Source organism: Acanthopagrus latus, chromosome 19 (assembly GCF_904848185.1).
Source record: "Acanthopagrus latus isolate v.2019 chromosome 19, fAcaLat1.1, whole genome shotgun sequence".
NCBI classification, from domain to species: domain Eukaryota; kingdom Metazoa; phylum Chordata; class Actinopteri; order Spariformes; family Sparidae; genus Acanthopagrus; species Acanthopagrus latus.
Window position 1 is genome coordinate 11,186,189 of NC_051057.1, and position 20,225 is coordinate 11,206,413.

At 42.2% G+C, this 20,225-nt stretch overlaps 1 protein-coding gene across 5 annotated transcripts in view; it reads left to right on the forward strand.

Annotated features, from left to right (window-relative positions):
- Nucleotides 1-20,225, forward strand: part of relch (RAB11 binding and LisH domain, coiled-coil and HEAT repeat containing) — a 33,596-nt gene that overhangs the window by 10,694 nt on the left and 2,677 nt on the right. The window contains exons 7-30 of one of the 5 annotated variants that reach the window (XM_037078316.1): nucleotides 154-248; nucleotides 832-964; nucleotides 1,159-1,316; nucleotides 2,064-2,139; nucleotides 2,226-2,321; nucleotides 2,904-2,927; nucleotides 5,953-6,065; nucleotides 6,875-6,965; nucleotides 7,556-7,627; nucleotides 7,724-7,864; nucleotides 7,983-8,147; nucleotides 8,424-8,571; nucleotides 8,678-8,834; nucleotides 8,952-9,075; nucleotides 9,637-9,685; nucleotides 10,425-10,504; nucleotides 11,044-11,150; nucleotides 11,596-11,695; nucleotides 13,336-13,418; nucleotides 15,804-15,867; nucleotides 16,011-16,149; nucleotides 16,319-16,435; nucleotides 18,432-18,520; nucleotides 19,118-19,188. In XM_037078316.1, the coding sequence (XP_036934211.1) occupies nucleotides 154-248; nucleotides 832-964; nucleotides 1,159-1,316; nucleotides 2,064-2,139; nucleotides 2,226-2,321; nucleotides 2,904-2,927; nucleotides 5,953-6,065; nucleotides 6,875-6,965; nucleotides 7,556-7,627; nucleotides 7,724-7,864; nucleotides 7,983-8,147; nucleotides 8,424-8,571; nucleotides 8,678-8,834; nucleotides 8,952-9,075; nucleotides 9,637-9,685; nucleotides 10,425-10,504; nucleotides 11,044-11,150; nucleotides 11,596-11,695; nucleotides 13,336-13,418; nucleotides 15,804-15,867; nucleotides 16,011-16,149; nucleotides 16,319-16,435; nucleotides 18,432-18,520; nucleotides 19,118-19,188 (2,492 nt within the window). Of the gene's footprint in view, nucleotides 1-153; nucleotides 249-831; nucleotides 965-1,158; nucleotides 1,317-2,063; nucleotides 2,140-2,225; nucleotides 2,322-2,903; nucleotides 2,928-5,952; nucleotides 6,066-6,874; nucleotides 6,966-7,555; nucleotides 7,628-7,723; nucleotides 7,865-7,982; nucleotides 8,148-8,423; nucleotides 8,572-8,677; nucleotides 8,835-8,951; nucleotides 9,076-9,636; nucleotides 9,686-10,424; nucleotides 10,505-11,043; nucleotides 11,151-11,595; nucleotides 11,696-13,335; nucleotides 13,419-14,144; nucleotides 14,228-15,803; nucleotides 15,868-16,010; nucleotides 16,150-16,318; nucleotides 16,436-18,431; nucleotides 18,521-19,117; nucleotides 19,189-20,225 lie in introns of those variants that run through there. The other 4 variants (XM_037078317.1, XM_037078318.1, XR_005071368.1 and 1 more) reach the window with 4 other exon arrangements.

A 20,225-nucleotide genomic window follows, 5' to 3' on the forward strand; every position in this document is an offset into this window, starting at 1 on the left:
AAAAAAAACAAAGAGTTAACTTCTGCCTCTGCTTTCACATAATTTCATTAAAACGGATGTGTAGATATCAACCAAGACTTTTGGACTTTTGGAGCACCTACCCTTGAGCTGAGGTAATAAAGTGTCTGTATATTTGTTTTTCTCCATCCGTAGCAGCAGACAGAAGTCGTCCAAGAGTTGGAGTACCAGATAAGCCTCCTCAACAATGAGAAGCAGAGCCTAGCTGAGCAGATCAAGAAACTGCAGAGGTGAGTGCATGTCTGTGCTCATTTATCAGCTGGATGTAGGAATAACCTATATTATAATAATCCTTTATCTGTTAAACATGTGAGTAGGTCAGTTTGTAAGACTGGCTGAGAAAATACCTGCAGTGTGATGCCAATTTATCATATGACCACTGTTGGTATGCGTTGATGCTGAAGCCATTCCCTCTATTCATAGCAATTACAAGCCTTTACAATAAGAACATTCACCAGGAGACCCGAGAAGCATCCATCAAAGTCTAAAAATGTCTCCAGTGCTTCAGTCGACATAATAACCATAACTGTGACCAGAGCAGGTCACGAGGTAGAACCAGTATGGAAAGCCAGCTGCTGCATAAAATTACAGAGGAAACTCTGCTTTGATGCATTAGTGAAACTTCTTTTCCTTCCATGTGGAATCTTTAATTGCTACCATCAAGATGCAGACAAATTTACTTGACCACAATCCAAAATTGTTGAGCCATTTTACTGAAGTGTTCCATCAGTACTTTTAGATGGGAGAAGGCAACGTCACTGTGGTGTTTTGTGAACGTGTCATCTCCGGGTCTCCTTTTTCCCCTCCTCACAGTGAGATTCAGACACTGAAGAGGACTGTCTCCTCCCCACCTCCGACCACTCTCGACCTGGGCTCCCAGAATACATCCAACCCCTCCTCCTCCTGCTCCAACACCAACACTTCCTCCACTGACCCCCTCTCTGTGGTATGTGACCGGTGTAATATGTAACATGCACAGTAATGCTAATATGTGCGGTGTTTTTAGTACTAGGGTCTTGCAATGAAAAAAAAAAGGGATCCTTTAGGATCATTTAAATTCTTCTAGTGTATTTGCAGCTTTCGTGATGTAGTTTTACAGAAACCATTAAGCCTTTAGACTTAATCTAGTCTTCCTCTCAGCCTCCTACAGATAACGGCAAGTATCTGGACATCCGAGGAGGTTCGGAGCCTGAAACAGACCCGGACCCCCCCGCCAGTCAGAACACGTCACATCCCCACCCGCAGTCCCACAACAAGCTTAAGAGTCGGCCTCCCGTCCAGTTTGATCAACCAAACAGGTGAGTGGAAATAGAGACATGCAGAAAATTCAACAATCAAACTATCCTAAATTATTCTGTATATGCATTGAAAAGTATAAATAGACACTAGAAAGAAATGATAATCATCGTGTTTATTATGCTGGATTTATCTGGAGGTTACTTGAATCAGCCCATCTCAATGTAGTTACTAAAAGTAGCCACTAGATGGAGGTAGTTACCAGTCTATGGGCAGCACAACACATCATATTAGGTGAATTGCTGCCCTCTTGTGTCAAAATGTTAGTTAGTTCATTTCCTCAGACCACTGAGGCGGCCCTTGTGTGAAGTGAACCTTTTGACTTTTGATCTTCTTAGCACCATCCCACCCATGTTGTTAAGTGCACCTACAATTAATAAATGATCTGATCAACAGAATGCTGTCTTTCCAATATACCCTCATATTAATATCGATACATTTGCAGTTCATGTGCAGTTCTAGAAATCAAGCAGACCACACAGTAAGGCCTCATCTGCTTTTGAGCAGGTGCCAGTGCTGCTGTTATGTCCTTCAGTCAAACACCATCTATCTTTAGATTTTTTTTTTCTTCTTTGTTTACTGAAATACACAGCAGTGACATGGGAGAGTGGCAGCACTTAGCTCTCTGGCAGGCTGGCCCAGTCCAGGCCTCAATCATTCAGCGGTCGGGCAATCTCCAGTTGTGGCGCACAGATTAAGCGGTCCAGACTGAAGTGACTGTTTTTGGTCTCTTGTTTGTGGTGTCACAGGAAATTATCTCCGGCCTTCCTGCAAGCCCTGCTGTCCTTCTGCAGAATGTGCTCCGACAGTCGCCTGGGAGCAGAGGTCAGCGCACATGCTCTATCATGAAGACACAGTAAAAGCCTTACCTTCGTGATGACATAAATGATAGTAATATCTCTGATTTTCAGGTGTCACGCATAGCAGACAGCGAGGAGAGTGTGATGCTGATGCTGGGCCGCTGTCTCCCTCACATCGTCCCTAATGTCCTCCTTGCTAAACGAGAGGTAACCCCCTCTTCTGCTGCTCCTGTTCATCGGCCTCTCCTCACTGTATCCCTCTCACGATTGTCGTCATCATCACAGGCTTCTTCTCTTAGTGTCCAAATAGATACACACACAGCAGCAAGGCGAAGCAGGGTAAACATTTGGGGAAAAGGATAAGCTACAACCGAACTCTGTCCTTATTGACCGGCAGTAAACAGATTCTAAACAACCTGCTTAAATCTGCTATGTGCAGCGTAATCGCTTGTCAGCGTGTTGAAAATTTCAGTTTGAAATTGAAAAAGTGCCTTCATCATTGTTGTCCTTGGTCATCCAGCAAGATGCATGACTAAAGAGCTCATTCAGAGTTTTGCAGTGTTAACATACTGTACGCTTCTTATACCAAGCTGACATGTGTCTATCTATTGATTAAGATTCCACCTTCTTTGTCTGATGGCATTTGTTGTCACCAGTGTTCATCGTCTTTTGTCCCCCCCCCCCGCACAGTCACGTTTGCTGTCCTTTTTTGCCTTCACTGGTTTTATTTTTTATTCTTCTCTTTTCGTCTCACTCATTCTCTCACTCTCATGCATGCCTCTCTTCTAGAGAATGGTTGCACATCTTTGCCAGGTGAGTCTTTCACGCACTCATCTGCATGGTTCTCACTTGACCCCGTAGACCAAAAAGTATATTACTATTGCCCAGCTCCTGTTGGCTACAACTGCTGCCACATTAGGTCTGACTTACTAGAAATATTATTTTGTGTGTGTGTTGATTAGGAGTAAGATTGCCTTGTCATGAAGGTAAATACAGAAATTGATTTGTAGCCAAACTCTGTAAGCAGTGATGGCCTAAGTTATGCAGTTTTAGCTCGAGATGGGTCATGTGCTGTGTATATTTATCCTTTTCTCATTGGTTCCTTGTCCATTTTATTTGCTGCAGCTCATGAGTTATTTTATAAGTTAATCTGATAACATTTTCTAGAAGCTTATTTAAAAGTAGTTTTATGCGTTATTGTTCTTACTTAATAAGTGTTTGTTTTTTTAACTTTGATGTGTGCAGCGAGAGCCTCATGTAAAACCTGCTTTCTTCCCAGAACTGTTGAGGGAAATGTTTGCTTTTGTTTTCCCAAGTTGAATGTTAATTTCTTCTTGGGAGACGAGGGAAGGAGTTTCATTGGTTTAGGCATTAACGAGGCACCCGTCCTTGCGAGCTGTAATGCGAACACCTGCACAGGTGTCCTATCTACACATAACTGCTTGCATGCAATTTGTGTCTTTGTTTATCCTCATGTGTACTGTGCGCCTGAATTTTGCACACAGATTGTTGAACTTGATAAAACACAGAATGGAGTGTTTGAAAGAGGTAAGTCTGGTTGGAGTAGTTCTCAGTCAGGCTGCTTTGCATATCATTATGGTGATGTTATTTGAATAAAATCACCACGGTTCTTGAGAACTCGATCTCTTTGCACGATCAAGATAAACAAGCTGAGGGGAGATGAGGGCGAGGAATTAAAACACAGTGGAACACCGGGTCTCGAGGTCCTCCTTGAGCTGCGTGGACTTTGCACTAGTCCGTTAGGTTCACCGAGCATGACACCGTGAACACCCACACAGCTGCTCACACCTCCATCTTGCAACTTGAAGCCGTGTAACTGCCACAACCCTGGAGACACACCTTGTTGTTTGAAAGTGACACCCAGTTAAGAACAAAAAGTGTTTGACTTGAAACGGTGAAGTGATGCAACGAATCTCTGCCTGCCACCTGGCTGTATTATCAGAGGCTGTAAATCATTAAACATAATGTTTTTTGTCAATATACAGTGCCATACTTAATGCGCTGAGCATTTGTTTTATAGCTCTGCATCACTTGAATTTTCCTCATCTTTCTATTAAGGCTTAATTTTTGCTATAGTGCTTCAGAACTGTATCCCTTATTCCATTTGATATACAATAAACAGTTTGTCTAGTTATGTCCAAGAGGCGGTGTCACTACAAAGAGGGTAAATACACGCTTTAATCAGTGACTTCCTTTTGCTGCTGGCCAGATTAACCGATCTTTAACGAACTACTGGCAGACAAACGCTGTCAGTTTTGTCAGGACTGTTTTCAAGAAAAAAGATGAAACGTTAAAGTGTGACTCAAAAAATCAGGCATAAAAAAACAAATGGAAAGAGGATCGTACGGAATAGATATCTGATGCAGCGAGTCAAACCAACTGTCCAAAATTTAGAGACTCGTCATTTACTATCACAAATGACAGAAAAAAAAGCTTGAAAAATTACTTCAAGCTTTAATCGATAATCAAAATAATCTTTAGTCGTTAATTTTCTTTAAGTTGGTTAATTGTCACAGCTTTAATTTGGACTCAGCCTCTTGCACCTAGTGGTCCTTGGCCTGCAATTTTACAGTAGCTGTGCTCTTTGAAGTAAATCATCTGGCCCCGTGGCCTCTGGGTCCTGGCGTCATGCTGTCCACTCTACCTGCCCACAATGTTTATCCAGGACTGGTCAGATGTTTAACATCCTGAAGGAGTCTTCACATCAGAAACACAGGAGTTCACACAGAAATAGAACAGGGTCAGCATGGCTTCTGGCTTTTCTGATGTGTTCTGTTTATGAATTCCTTCACGCGCTTTATCAGGCCAGTGCTGCTAAGTCTCCAAAAATGTCTCTTGTGAGGATATATGGTATTTTCGAAGGCCAGGGCAGAAGATTATTGAATTTGACGGTTAAATTGGGCTGAATTTAGTTAATTTGAAGGTTTTTGCAGCATTTTGACGCTTGAACTGTTTTCACCCATACTGAACTCCTCATGTAACCGCTCAAAATGGCCCTCTGGTTCTTAAATGCCATATTTTTTACATCTTAAAAGATGGCCAACTGACTTCAGAGGGTTTGTCCAGCGTCGAGCGAGTGACTCATCACAGCCTATCTTTACCCGAGTGTCTCTGTCAGGTCCATGTGTCCATCCAGCGTTGGGGTTTTGCTCGTTCTTCCAGCTCTTGGCAGGAACATTTGATATCTTCCTGGAAAAAAAAGCAGAGTTTGTTTGAAAAAAAACATATTTTTAACTCTGTATGCACTCTCTAATTTGGGTGTGTGTGGCGGGAGTTTAGGGCTGACCACAATTTGGCCATGGAGGCCCTGTATCAAGGGCAGCTGAGCTCTCTCTCCTCTGGCTGGAAGGTCCATAAACTCTGTGTGAACTCTGGGATAGAGCTGCCTTGTAGTAGGGGAACTAGTGCAGTAGGTATATGTGTGTGCGTCTATATGCAGCTGTCTCTGGGTGTGTGCATGCACTATTTTCCTCCAGTATGTGGTTCCAATTGTATGCCCGTAGCTCCAGAGCCAAATGAGTCAAGGTATGACACCAATGAGGAACTGAAGGTAAGCATGTTTCCACCGGTGTTGACAGACTCCTATTGGTTTCAAAGATGACCCCCCTCTCCATGTGACTTTCCCATTTTCTCTCCTCTTTTTAATAAAAAACCCTTCTCCCCCTTTCCTACCCCCTGTTCTTCATAGACTCTCAGGCCTGCTTGACTGCTACCAACATCTCCCTGTGTGTTTCAACCTCACCCTCCTTTTGCAGAGTAATCTAAACTGATGCCTCTTCTCGCTTCTGTCTTTTCTTTTCTTTGTTTTCTCCTTCAGGAGTTGATCCCACTCATATTGTGCACCGCCTGCCTTCACCCAGAGCCTAAAGAGAGAGACCAGCTCCTCCACATCCTCTTTAATCTAATCAAGAGACCGGATGACGAGCAGAGGTGTGTATGGATTTTTCAGGGCAGATAATGATTGTTGGGATTAAGGACACCAATAACAGATATTTGGAACTGATATATATTTGTAGTGTTTTGAAAATCCAGTGATGGAATGTAACTTGATACAATTTACTAATTTCCTGTAGTTAAATTGTATCCAATTCCCCAATTTTACACATTGAAGCGTGCCTACATGTACGTAGTACTACTGCTTATGTGAAAATGTTGTGTAAAGCTTTTTGTGGCTCCAGAGGAAGCTGCATGTAATCTGATAAATTGCCTCCAGTGATGTCACACACCAGCTTGCATTATGGGTAATGTGTGCACCAGATTTTGAAAAGGAAGAAGAATGCATAGAGTAAAACCAGGGTATATCTTCATCCGCTGTATCAGTGTTATATATAGTTATAGGAGTGCAATGCTAAACCAGTGGTTTTGTTTTTCAAAACCTGGTCACTACATTACCCATAATGTCACTTACTGGAGGAAACTGAGATAACATGCAGCTTCCTCTGGAGCCATACAAAGATAACTTTAGTTACTAGTTACTTCGTAGATTCACATTATTCCCTGTTAAGTTATTACTTGAAATGTGACAAACCAATCAGATAATGTTGTTGGCAGGACATTTAGTGAGACATCACAGAGAGAGAGAGAGGCAGCTGCATCAGATCCAAAGTAGTGCTGTTTCAGATTAATTCAACGGCAATCTGACTATTAAACACATATTTGAGTGATATAACAAAATGCGAAATACCAGATCTGTTAATCCAGTAGTGTGTTCTTCTGTGCCTCTGTTTGTGTCTCCGAAGACAAATGATCTTGACAGGTTGTGTTGCATTTGCGAGGCACGTGGGCCCCACGCGTGTCGAGGCTGAACTACTTCCTCAGTGCTGGGAACAGGTATGGTGCACACTCTGCAGGTGGCCTTTGTTATTGAATATACAGTCACTGAATCTCTATAGTAATAAAAAAAAGTGCTCCACCTACTCTTGCTTGTTTTTTTTTTTGTTTTTTTTTACCCCTAAGCCGCCTTTGACACTTCCTATTCTATTTTAGTAAAAGGCTAAGAGAAATAATATTAACCATGTCTGTTTTTGTTGTTTTCACTTTGTCTCTTGTGTACGTAAAAAGAAAAAAAAAAAAAAAACCTGTTCCGCAAGAAACACTCAAAGCGCAAATGGAAAATATTTCCGTTCTACAATATATAAGCGTCCCTGACTTAAACGTGATATCAGTTTTGTTTTCACTGCCACCTGTGTCACCTCGTGCAACACATTTATGGCAACAACAGCTGCCAGCAGTTTGGAGGCTGAGAATCTGACAGAAAAACTAGTAGCGGTTTCCACAGGGTCAGCATGTTGACGATACGTGCGTTGTTTTTGTTCCACGGTGGCTGCCCTCCAGTCTACTTCTCGCCTCCTTTCAACTTCTGTTCCATGTGTTTCTTCCAACACTAATTTCCCTCTAAATGTTGTTCTCCTCTTTTGCAGATTAACCACAAATATCCAGAGAGACGGTTGTTAGTGGCAGAGTCCTGTGGAGCCTTAGCACCATACCTGCCTGTAAGAACATATTGTTCATACAAAATTAAAAAGGGATTTATGCAGAGGAATGAAATATAAATGAGTTCTCCGTCTGTCCGCTGTCTGTGTCTGCAGAAGGAGATCCGGAGCTCCTTGGTGTTGTCCATGTTGCAGCAGATGCTCGCTGAGGACAAGGCTGACATGGTCAGAGAGGCTGTGGTCAAGAGTCTGGGTATTATCATGGGTTACATAGATGACCCTGATAAGTACTCCCAGGTATGTTAAGTGCCAGAACTTTCAAAGTATTATTTTTAGTCAGTACCCTCCTGCTGTTGTGGCTAAATCTCCATGCTCATCTTTTGTCAATCGTTGTGACTTTGTGTGCTTCTTCCAGGGTTTTGAGCTGATGCTGCTGTCACTCAGTGACCCATCAGAGCGGGTGGTCAGTGCCGTCCACCAGGTCTTCATTCCTGCCTTTGCTGCCTGGACCACAGAGCTGGGCACCCTGCAGACTGCACTAATCCCTTCTCTGTTGACACGTATAGAGAAACTACTTATGGTATGTGCATGTTTACATGTTTGTCTTGTCTACTGAAGACTTTTTAAAAGTGAAAAGAAGAACAGAAAAGGACAACAAAAAGGAGAATTCAAATACAATACAGCTACATGTAACATTCCCTGACTGTAAAAATTGAGTTTGTTTAGCTAAGGACATCCAAATGGTCAGTAAGTCAGTGGATGATAACATTTGGGAATTTTGTAAATGTGTGAAAATATAGCAACATGCAGTGTGACTGTACATCAGAAAATGAAACTGTCCTCCGTGTGTCAACAGCAAGGAGAACATGGTCTGGATGAACACAAGCTACACGTGTTCCTGTCGGCCCTGCAGTCTCTCATCCCTCCTCTGTTTGCTGTGGTGCTGCAAAACGCACCCTTCACCAGCAGAGCCATACTCCACGGAGACATACCTGCAATAGAGGGTAGGATAACTATACGCAAACACAAAAGTCACAAGCAGATGTGGTAATTCTTAAACCAGAACATTTCTCGAATCTCTGCTCTGTTCCCCTCCCTCCGGTTCTGCAGTGACCCGGTTCCCGAGGCCAGCCTCTCCCCTCCAGGACGTGGCGACCATCATCGGCAGCAGAGAGATGCTGAGTGCCCTGCTCCTACTCTACGACCACCAGCTGGAGCATGAAGGGACCACCGGCTGGGACAGCCTGCTATGGGTGGTCAACCAACTGTGAGAAATGCAGCAAGCACGCACAGTTACGCACACAACAGAATATTTTACACAGTACCAGGAGGGCATGCACGGACAATCCCCCATGCACTGATTATCTGTCTGCTCTGTCTCTAGCCTCCCTCAGCTCATAGAGATCGTGGGTCGTATCAATGTGACGTCGTCGACCTGCGTGCACGAGTTCTCTCGCTTCTTCTGGAGGTTCTGTCGCACCTTCGGAAAGATTTTTACCAATACTAAGGTAAAACCACCTGACTCATCAAAATAAAACATTCTTCTGAGTGTGCAATGAACTGTGCTATCTCAACACTTTGGTTTTTAATTGGTGTTTTTACATTTGGAGTAGTAGTCTGTCAGTTCAGCTTATTTCAACTCTACTTAAAAATGTGTTCCATTTTTTAAAATCATCAAACCATTTGCTGGTGCACCATATTTTTAAATATTTTTATGCCATTTGGGGTGCCCACAGTTTCTGGATGCGACACGGCTGTTGTGAATACAATTTCCATGTCTCTGACTATTTGACAGATATGTAAGCGCTAACAACAACAAAAATTCATCATCAGCTGTTATTTTCAAGCCAATAATGTTGCTTTAATAGGAGCTCATCCTAAATCTAAATCCAAGAGCAGTGGTCGTAACCACCGTTCCTTTCTCTGAATGTTTTTTTATATTATATTTTCATCAAAATTCCACCTTCCACCAAGGTATTGAGCTCTGTACGTAAAATAGTGTTATCCACTAAATGTCAGTAATATTTATGAATGTAGTGATTTTCTTTATCCTCATGACCTTTTTTCAGGTTAAACCACAGTTCCAGGAGATCCTCCGACTGTCTGAAGAAAATGTCGGTGAGTGCAGATAAAAGCTACTCACACACGCATGTCTATTTGATGTGCGATTTTCTCAGCTCTCTGAAGAGAATGTCCGTGGGTGAAGTTCAGACGCAGACTCTGTTGATGTAAACAAGCTATTTGGAGTCCGTAATGGGTGTTCCCCTCGCTTTCTTTCTTATTTTTTTTTTTTTTATTCCGGACATGTTTCTGTAGTTAAAAGAGGTGCTTGGTCTCAGCTGGCTGCCAAGTGATTTAGCTTTGGTATTGTGGTATTTATGAAATGTGTTTTGTATTGAGTTTGTGTTAAGGGGTCACTGTGACCTTATAATGCAACAGTCCTTTCTCTAGATTTTTGTGAGACCACAATGCATGTGTGCTGTAGACACACTGTTACATACGCAGTCACGTTACGGAAATGCCTCTATAATAGGCTATACCTCACCCCATCATGCCTTGTCACTTTTTTGGCCCATATTCCCTCTGTTTTATTGTGATTTGAATGTTTCTGATTAATTGGGCAGAACAAGGCATGTTCCTTACAGTTGTAGTAGTGTTTAATAGCACACAGTTAAAGCCAGAGATGAGAGGAGAGAGGCAGAAGCATCAATAAACTATAATGCAATGCAGCCACAAGAAATAAAAGTTTCAGCTTGATGTAGAAAAATATAAAAACATTTTTTTTTTAAATCCTGATAGCTATTGGACGTTTTCTTTTTGGTTTTCTGATGCTGTTTGGGTTTCCTTCCTCTTGTAGATGTTTCAGCAGGGAACGACATTCTGACCAAAGCCACGGTCCCAATCTACGCCACTGGAGTGCTGACTTGTTACAACCAGGTAAATTAATAACAGACTACAGCCAAGTATTGGGTGACTTGAAAACACCTGAAGAAGAGTCAGAATCATACCTAATGGCCCATTCCGGTGTGCTGCTCGAAAAAACCTACGCTATGTAAATAAGTAAATTATGTCTACTGTATACGTAAATGACAGTTTGAGCTCCTGTTTTGTTGTCTATGTTGCAGTATGTAGAGTGAACCGTGTCACATTTGTGGTTACTGTTCTTTGTCATGAGGGAAAATCCACACCAAAACACATCAAACTGCCACTTGTTTTTGTTTTGATTTTAGTTTCAGAAAATGACGTGCGCACTTGCAAAACAATGGACAGCACATGCTGTATTTTGTCTCACCTTTCAACACAACATGTCATTCAAACGTGCTCAGAGCAATTTTGAAACTGACAAAAGATGTCTGCTGTCCCAAAATACCACAAATAAAAAATGATTTGTAGAAATGTGCACGCACTTAGATGTATTACACTGTGTAGTTTTATCTGTTTCTTGACTTGCATAATATTCTGTGATGTCGTTTTAGGAGGAGGATCGCAAGTTGTTGGTGGGTTTCCTGGAGGATGTTATGACAACCCTGTCTTTGTCCCATGCACCTCTTGACAGCCTGAAGGCCTCCTTTGTGGAGCTAGGGTGAGACACGCACACACACACACACAAACATTACCAAGAGTTGACTGTTAGGCTACACTGACCAATTGCAGACCATTGTGTTTAATTAATTTAAATAAATAGAATAGAACATTTAGGAAAACTTGAATGTTCTTTTTTAAAAAACTTCATAGCCCACAATAGAATTGTCTGTGGTAAATGCAGGATGAAAAGGTACAAAAAAGTTGAACAAGATTTTATTTTTACACAGTTAACAATGGCAAAACAAGAGTGTTTTAGGCATGATTATATAATGATTCAAGCTATGACAAACAGTGGAACTCCAATGTGTCCTAAGTCTAACTGATTTGCAGTGCAATTGCATTGTTACGCGTGTCAGAACATTATCCAGCAGTTTGAAAGTCAGTTGTCTGTTGACACAGCCGGCATAATATTGCCCAGTATTTATGTTATGCTCTCTCTTCAGTGCCAACCCAGTGTACCATGAGTTGTTGTTGACTGTTCTGTGGTATGGGGTCGTCCATACATCTGCACTGGTGCGGTGCACTGCTGCACGGATGTTTGAGGTACAGAACACACACACAGACACGCAGTATGAGCTAATCAGGGATGTTTAGTTGAGTTACACCAAAATATGATCTTTGATAGAATTTTTTCCTGTTCCATTTTAGCACAACATAAGACATAATCACTGAATGAATGATACTAGTTGAATAAAACATGGCTGCACAATTATGGATACAATGGTGATCCATATAGATTTGTGATCATATAATTATGCCATTAAGCATCATAATTTCATGATAGACAATACATCGTAAATTAAATTGTACACACTCTACAAAATATGTTCCAATTAGATAAATCAATTGTGCAGTTCTACATTATAGACACTACAGTATTTACTGTATGTTTACCTATTTGCTATACATGTGCTAGCTCTGCTTGCTATTGCTGCTGTTTAACATGCATTTCATATTTAGCTGCTCTGTTTATGAGTCTGAGTGAGGAATACTGTACTGTATCAGTGCCCTGGTTCTAGCTGTATGGGGAGACCTTCCTAGAGTTAACATCAGACCTTTTGCTGTGCACTGATCTCAGGCGGACTATGTCAATAACTTCTGCGTGTCAGAGAAAGGTTAAAAGTCAGCAACCTGAAAGTAAAGTGAGAAAACTTTAAAACCTGTTTCTCCGTGTTATTGGAAAGTATATTTAAATTAGTAATGTTTTCTTGTTTTTTATATATATATATATATATATATATATATATATATATATATATATATATATATATATATATATATATATATATATATATATATATATATATATATGTATATGTAAAATATAGGGTTTTTGGATTATTTTTAATGGAGATGACTGTTTCCCTTGTCTCTCCTTGTGACTTTATTCCACTGATTTTCCATTTTTAAGCCAAGCTCCCAAAGCAAAGGTCCTGGCCCTAATGAGAAAACAACCATGACAAATCGCATCTCTATGTTCTTAGAGATCTGTGCACACTTAAAGGTCAGATATTGGGATGAGGATCTAGGTATAGCAGTAGAACCAGGCCTGTGTTGACCAAACGTTGGGGGAGGAGGAGTGGTAGGCGGTTTTCATGTCCCCCCCCCTCCCTTGTTTTGTGAAGTTCCCCAGCACACCCTACTGTCACCATTCCATAGTGGTTAGCTGTTCACCATTGTCAAAACTGTGAAGTGCCATCTACCACAGATCCCAGATCAGATCAATTTACCGTCAACAGTTAAAAGGAATGGAAGAGTAATCTGACCTGGAGACTGTGGAAAGAGCCCACAGCTTTATGCTCACCATACTGTAAAAGTATTTGTGCAGTTTAGCTATGTTGGCTTTGCCATTTTCTTCTGCATACCTGCGTGTGCATGTGCGTGTGTTTGCGTGTGTGTGATTGTGTGTATGTGTGTTTGTGTACACACTTGCTTGATACATGCAGTGCCGTTCCGTGCCTTGCAGCTATGGTTCTTGTCATTGTATATCACTTTCTTCCTATCTTTTTTGTGTTTTGTTCTTTCTTTTTCCTTCCCCCTTTCTGTTTTGCTTCTTTTGTTTGTTTGTTTGTTTTTTTTTTTTTTTTCCTTTTCTCTCTATCTATTGGCGGTGTTGCTCGCTCTTGTCCCACTGCCCTGCCCACTTCTGTGACATCACGGCTGGCTCTGTCCAATCCGATCAGCTGCTGGTGAAGGGGGTGAATGAGACGCTGGTAGCTCAGAGAGTGGTGCCGGCTCTCATCACACTGTCCTCCGACCCTGAAATGTAAGTGGAACAACAACAACAAACAATAAACCGCGCCGCGTCTCTCTCCCCCCTTCTCTCTGCCGCCCGACAGCTATCACACTGAAACATGCCTGTGCCTGGCGGGAGCAAATTCAGCACAAAACAATTTCCCAGAACCGCATCTTCGTTGATAAATGGTTGAATTCATTTGGTATCGATTCACTTCTGCACTTCTGCACTTCCCCTTTGAATCCTCTTGGCATAATGTTCTGTGTGGAGTTGCTCCTGTTCAGGTTTAGGCTGGGCGGTGAGGTAGTTCATCAGCATCACCACTGTTAACACTAACACCCCTGCATGCTGGCATCATCGATCTGCAACACTATCCAACTCCAGCTACAACACTAATCCGTCCAGATTTGTTTGTGCGCGTTGCTGCATGCGGCAATAGCACAATCCCTGCATGATCATCCGTAACCCGTTCCCTCCTCCTCTTCCTCCCCACCCCACTCAGTTTAAGCAGGGGCCCTCCTACTGACCGACCCGTCAGCTTGTGGTTGGTTGTCTTCTTCACCCCGTCTTTCTCGGTTTTATCCTGTCACTCTATTTTTCTCTCTTTCTCTTCGATACCATTCCCTTCTACCTTCTATCTTTGGCTCTTTCTTTCATCTCTCTGCTCCCCACCCTCTATTTTTCCCTCCCCTCCTCCTGTCTCCTCCCACCCCGGCCTCTCCCTCTCTCTCATCCTGCTGTGTGGTGGGTTTGCAGTTGGTTCTCCGAGGCATGAGTGAAGCATTAGTAGATCGCCGGGCGGCTCCGGCCCTTATAACTCTGTGCAGTGGGCCTGAATTGTGAGTCAATCCACACAAGAAAACCTCTCTGTAAACATTGTCATTTTTGTGGGCTGCATCCTCACAGTGCGAGTCTTCTGGGCTTGACTAGGCACGAATAAGAAAATCTTGTGAGTGGCCACTGATTTTTTGCCAAAGTGATTTTTTTTTTTTTTTTAATAACTGTAACCCTAATTTTAACATTCGAAGTTGAACACATCAATACTTAAATCTCCCCTGGATCCATCTTGTGGCATACAATTGTCCTTTTCATCATGGTATAAACGTGGGACAATCCTCTTGGCCATGCTTTGATAATTATTCCAAGATCAGACCTCCTACACATAAAAGAGTTCAGAGTACATCCGGCCTTCATGTTTGTGATTAGAGAGGATGATGTGAAATTAGTGCCGACACTGTTGGTATGCAGCCCTTTTCATTTCATCACTCTCTGGGTTGAAATACCATGCTAATGGGTACACACAGAGTCAACGTATGTTGATTTAAAAAAATTGTAATCTATGTTCACTTTTTGGCAATTAAATCAATCTTTGGCATGTCATCTTTCACATATTTTGCTGTGTCCACAATCAGCACACTGTAATGTCAAACTTAAAGATGTAATGACAAACTGACAAACCAATTCCAACATGGCTCATGTGTATCTTTTGGTCTTTCCTGCTCGTACTGACACTGGAATGATTATCTAACATCACCCTAACAGCACCAAATGAATCCTGCTTGTGGCAATATATTATAATCACTCGTTATTGTTAGATCATTTTATCATGAATAACATTTATATTTTATTAATTAAGGATTTTGCAATTGAGTGATCTTGTTTAAAACATAGTAGTGACCTCTTTATCCTCAGGATTTCTAGCTTTTACTGTTAGTTAGCTCAAGAATAATATGAATATATTAAGTTATAAAGGAGTAATCTGGCAGACATTGATTATAGATGTTATATTGCATTACCCCTGTCAGACATGAACTTACTAGATCACCAAAGCAGTTAGACGTATGGCGTTTAACATAAAGCCCGACTTGCAGCAGTGAGTAAAACATTGATGGTTCGCGTCAACGGTTCATTTTGGTTACATTTCACAGCCTCTGGTCATGTCATGATTTAGGCAGAATGCAGCTCGAATTGCCAGTCACTGACCTTAGCAGGCACCTCATCAGTCACCACCGTGGTTACTAGCATGTCATTTCTATGCAATTACTTTACTGGATAAACCCTGCAACATGTGTTAGCCACAGTGGACCCGCTTCTTTGTGGTTTTAGCGTGAATGTTTACTTGGCGTGAGATATTCCGTTGTGATAAATTCAAATGTCAATATTTGAACTGGTTGACTGCATTGTTTGGACAAATGGGATTAAATCAGAAACTTGATGGGTGCCTTCTTACTAATGACATAACCCGAGGCCATGAGGAAAGAGATAATATTTACTAAATGTTTGCAGCTAATATTTGACTCATTCTGATTCGTGCATAAAGACACACGAATGAAGAAACTGGAGAACACCTAAAGCGAGAGTGACGCAGTGACTATAAATGGTAAAACTGTTGTCTTGCTCTCCCGCTGCTTTTAGCTCAGTGAGGATATCCACTATCCCTGCCTTCGGTACCATCATGGAGACTGTGACACAAAAAGAGGTAACTGCCGGACTGCACACATGCCTGAAATGCCGACATTGAATTGAATTATTAGATACATTTTTGCAAATCATCATTAAACTTGTATAATGTGTGTGTGTGTGTGTTTGTGTTTTTGTCTTTGTGTGTGTGTGTGTGTGTAGCTGCTGGAGCGTGTAAAAATGCAGCTGGCATCATTCCTGGAAGACCCTCAGTACCAAGACCAGCACTCGTTGCACATGGAGATCATCAGGACATTTGGACGGGTCGGACCGAATGCAGAGCCGCGCTTTAGGGACGAGTGTATGTAGAGGACACAAATATCGAAGGCATAAAAAAAAAAACACAAAAACAAAAAAAACACAAAATGATGTAGAAGAATGTCGAATAGTAAACCAGGGCTAAAGTTTATGCTCCTCCTCCATATGCACTTTATATGATTTAACTTTTCCCCCTTTTTTGACTCATCTAGTTGTGTTGCCACACCTTCACAAGCTGGCGCTGGGGAACAACAGCCAGGCGGTGGAAAGCAAGAGGATTGACATCGCCACCCAGCTGTTCGAGGCATACAGTGCCCTCTCCTGCTGCTGTATCCTTCCATGTGTCATGCTTAGTGGTCAGGTCAAGCTGGGCCACACACTGGTCAGTTTGGATTTACCTTATTTAAGAGGACAACAACTACTTACACTGAATGCGCAACAGTTAGATAACCTCGTGGAGCTCCAGGGAAAAAGGAGCGTGACCACATTTTCCCAGTGGTCAGCTCACTCATGTGTTTTTTAACTACTTTACCGTATATATTTCCAAAGGATTTACTAGAAAGCCTTGTCAAGGCTGGCTCAGGTTCAGGGTTAGTTGTTGTAACACTGAGTCACCGGGAAGGCTGTTAGAATAACCGGTCAGATGCTAGCTTGCACTGGCTACATGTGCCCCCTGAATTTGCCTGTTTGACTGTGTGGGTACGTATCAGCTTGGCCCCGGGGCCTGAGTGTGTGGTTCAGTGTGTGTGTTGGCACAGTTCGCCTGTCATTTGGCAGGAGGAGAAAGGGAAAATAAGCTGCCTCCATTTCTGGGCCCGAGGTAATTACAGGGTTGGTTAGGCAAAGGAAAGGATGAGAGAGGGAGAACGAGCGTGAGAGAAGGAGCGGACTGAACACCGGCTTCAATCGTCGCTAACAGTTTCCAGGAGGAGGGCTCACGTTTACATTACCTCTCCTCTGTGTTTCATCCTTCTCTTCTGTGATTCTTACGTTTCATACTATTTTTCCTTTTTCACATTGTTTTTCTCTCTCTCTCTCTCTTTTCTCTGTTTCTCCTCTGTCAACCCCACCGCACCCGGGTCCAACACACACACATACACACACACACACACGTAGAGGACAGCTGGTCTGAGGTTCATTCCTGTGGATCTTTGACAGGCTGTGATTTCACAGTGCAGTAGCGTCCAGGAGGTATAGCCCTAACCTCAGCGGCTTTACCTCCCACTTCACTTCTTTCTCTTGTAATCAGTTTGACGAGCTTTGAAATTGCACATTCCCATCTCCACAAATATAGATTCGTTGACTGCGTCGCATATAGCCCCGCTGGCAAGTGACAGGTGGACAAAGTGCTCTTGTGCTGAGAATGTTCGGTTTGTGTCAACCTACTTCGGTTCCTTATAGCAGTACTGTTATTTGCAGAATGTTTGCGCAGTGAAGAGAAAAATATTCCAAAAAGCTTTGACATTTTGAATAATCTTGACGTAAACTCCACCCGCCTGGTAGTTCCTGGAAGCACTATTCAAATAGTATCTGTAGCTTGTGGGCCTCATAAACAACATTTTTTGTTTTAACATGTAGTGAAAAACAAGATGATCCAGTTGGACAGGGCAGCTCCAGTCCAACATTAATATTATTATTTTTGCCCACATTTGGCTGTATGAGACCTGCGTAGAAACATGGATGGTGCAGAGGTGGTGTAGTGATAACTTGTGTATGAATGATGAAACCCTAAAGAATGGCGTAACATCGGATCATCTAGATTTTTTTTTTTCTTTTTTTTCTCTATGCTCCTTGCCAGTGTCTTCCTAGCAGTGTCTCATTACTGTGAAACAGGTTTTCTCAGGAACGTCTGTGCGATTCAGATGTCCAATTGGTCTCCAAGATGAAGTGATTTGAAATTTGGGGGTCAAAGGTCAAGATCACCGTGGCCCCACAAAACCCACTTTTGAGCATAACCCAGAAGTTCATACAGTAATTTTGACAACATTTCACACACGACTCATAGGACAAAATGGTAAAGTGATGACACATTATCTCCACATAGCATCCACGTTTCAGAGTTTGTAGTTCGTAGTTCTGGTAAAAATAAGTAATTCAATGGCTGGCTTTATTTTTAATCAACTCAGTGAACATACACACTAATAGACATACAGCGGTAGTCCAACACAAGCTCATTGGCCGTGCTGATTTGAGGCACAGTAACATTAATTTTGTATGAGTAAGGATAGAAATGAATGTAAACTTTACGTTGCACGGAGCCGTGCAACTGGAAGGCAGTCATTCTAGTTTTCAGTTTCTCATTCCAGTCCTTAACTTCCTGCGCAGTCATTTCCGAAGAGGTGATGGTCAACCACTTTCTGCCTGGCCTCAGGTGCCTCCGCGCCGACATGGAACAACTCTCCCCAGAGCACGAGGTCAGGAGCCACACAGACACGCACTCACACTCAGGAAGTGGAGGGAGGGGGAGGATGGGGAGATTTCATTCATATATTCAGACACCGGCCACATATAGTATCTTGTCTGCATGCTCGTGTGCCGATGGAGCGGTCTGACTCTTGACCTCTTTCTCAGACACACTCATACACGCACCTCCACCGGGTTTATTTGTGTCTCCAAATCTCACGTGATGCATTTTTCATGTGAGCGTTTTCCGAAGGTGACTAACGATCAACTGACATCCGCTCTGTCTGTAAGGCCTACATACCAGAGGACAGGAATTATTTTTTTCCAAACTGGAACTTTCATGCATTAAAACATACAAATACCACCAGATTGTTTTTTTTTCTGTTTTTTTTATCACGTTGGGACTGAATTAGTTCCACACCACCCGTTGTGTATCGCTCTAGTTGTCATAACCATGCTGTTTAATAGTAAAGATGGCATTGCATTCCTTGACGTAATCTTTTAGTAAATTGTAAGATTCAGCCTCTTTTTTTTTTTTTTTAATGAGAGAAGTTTTTTTTGTAGATGCAACATTTCAAATGAATCCTTCTCTGTCACATTTTTCGCAGGTGATTCTGAGTTCTATGATCAAGGAGTGTGAAATCAAGGTGGAAAACAGAGGAATGGCAGATGCACAAGGGTGAGAGCAAACACACAGTTAACACCGTCCCATTCACTGCATCGCTTCCTCTGAAATGAATTGCAAAATATCCTTTTTCTTCATTGCATGAGAGGCTGCAACAGCGACGAGCGGTATTTAAGGAAAATTTGCAGGGAGAAGAATTAGGCCTACTGTGAGGAGAGGGGCCGCTTAACGGCACTGGGACTGGGCCCGTTTTGTGGCTTCATTCCCCCCGTGGGTAGAGGAGAACATGTAAGAGTGTTGGAACCACACTCATTATGTGGGTATCTTCACAGAGAGGGAGAGCACAAAATGAGAGGAGTTGTTTTGTTACCGCTCAGAGAGCTGGGACGGCAGCCATACTGTGGGAGTCTTCTAAGAAATGTTTCTCCCATCTTGTTAACATGTGTTTGGGGCTCATTAAAAAGAGAAGCGTGTTTATATGGATGTAAGAAGTGTGTATATGTCTGCTTCGTTCTATGGGCATACGATCAGCTTTGGGCGTGTCCCTCCCCCCTCAAAACCATCAGCTAAACTCTGAGGTTAAAATCTCTGTGCAAAAGGAAAAGCCTCTTTCATTTAGGTCGGTCGTGTCTTTCTTCGACGACTCTTACTGTAATTGATAACTTGGATCGTTATTTTCACAGCACGTATCTGTTTAGGGGTTTTGGCCCGGTTGGATGTACGTTCTCTCTCTCCCCCCCCTTCTCTTCTTTGATTGATTATTTACTTCCTGGTATGAAATAATCTGGAAACCCTGATGTTCTGTGGCTGTCACAGCTCAGCGAGCGGTCTGTCAGAGCAACTTTCTGAAGTGGCATCACACAACTTCACTGTAATTATTTGCTGCTCTGCATCACTGAGTCTGATGTTAAAGTTTCCATACTCCGGTGTATTACATTACACATGCATGTCCATTTCTCCTCGTATTAAAAATGTTTTCATATAGTGTGTTTACAGGTGTTGGGGATTACTACTACATATGTGAAAAAAAGTAGTATGGAGTTTTTTTGTGGCTCCAGAAGTAAACTGTATGTAATCTGAAAAATGTCACT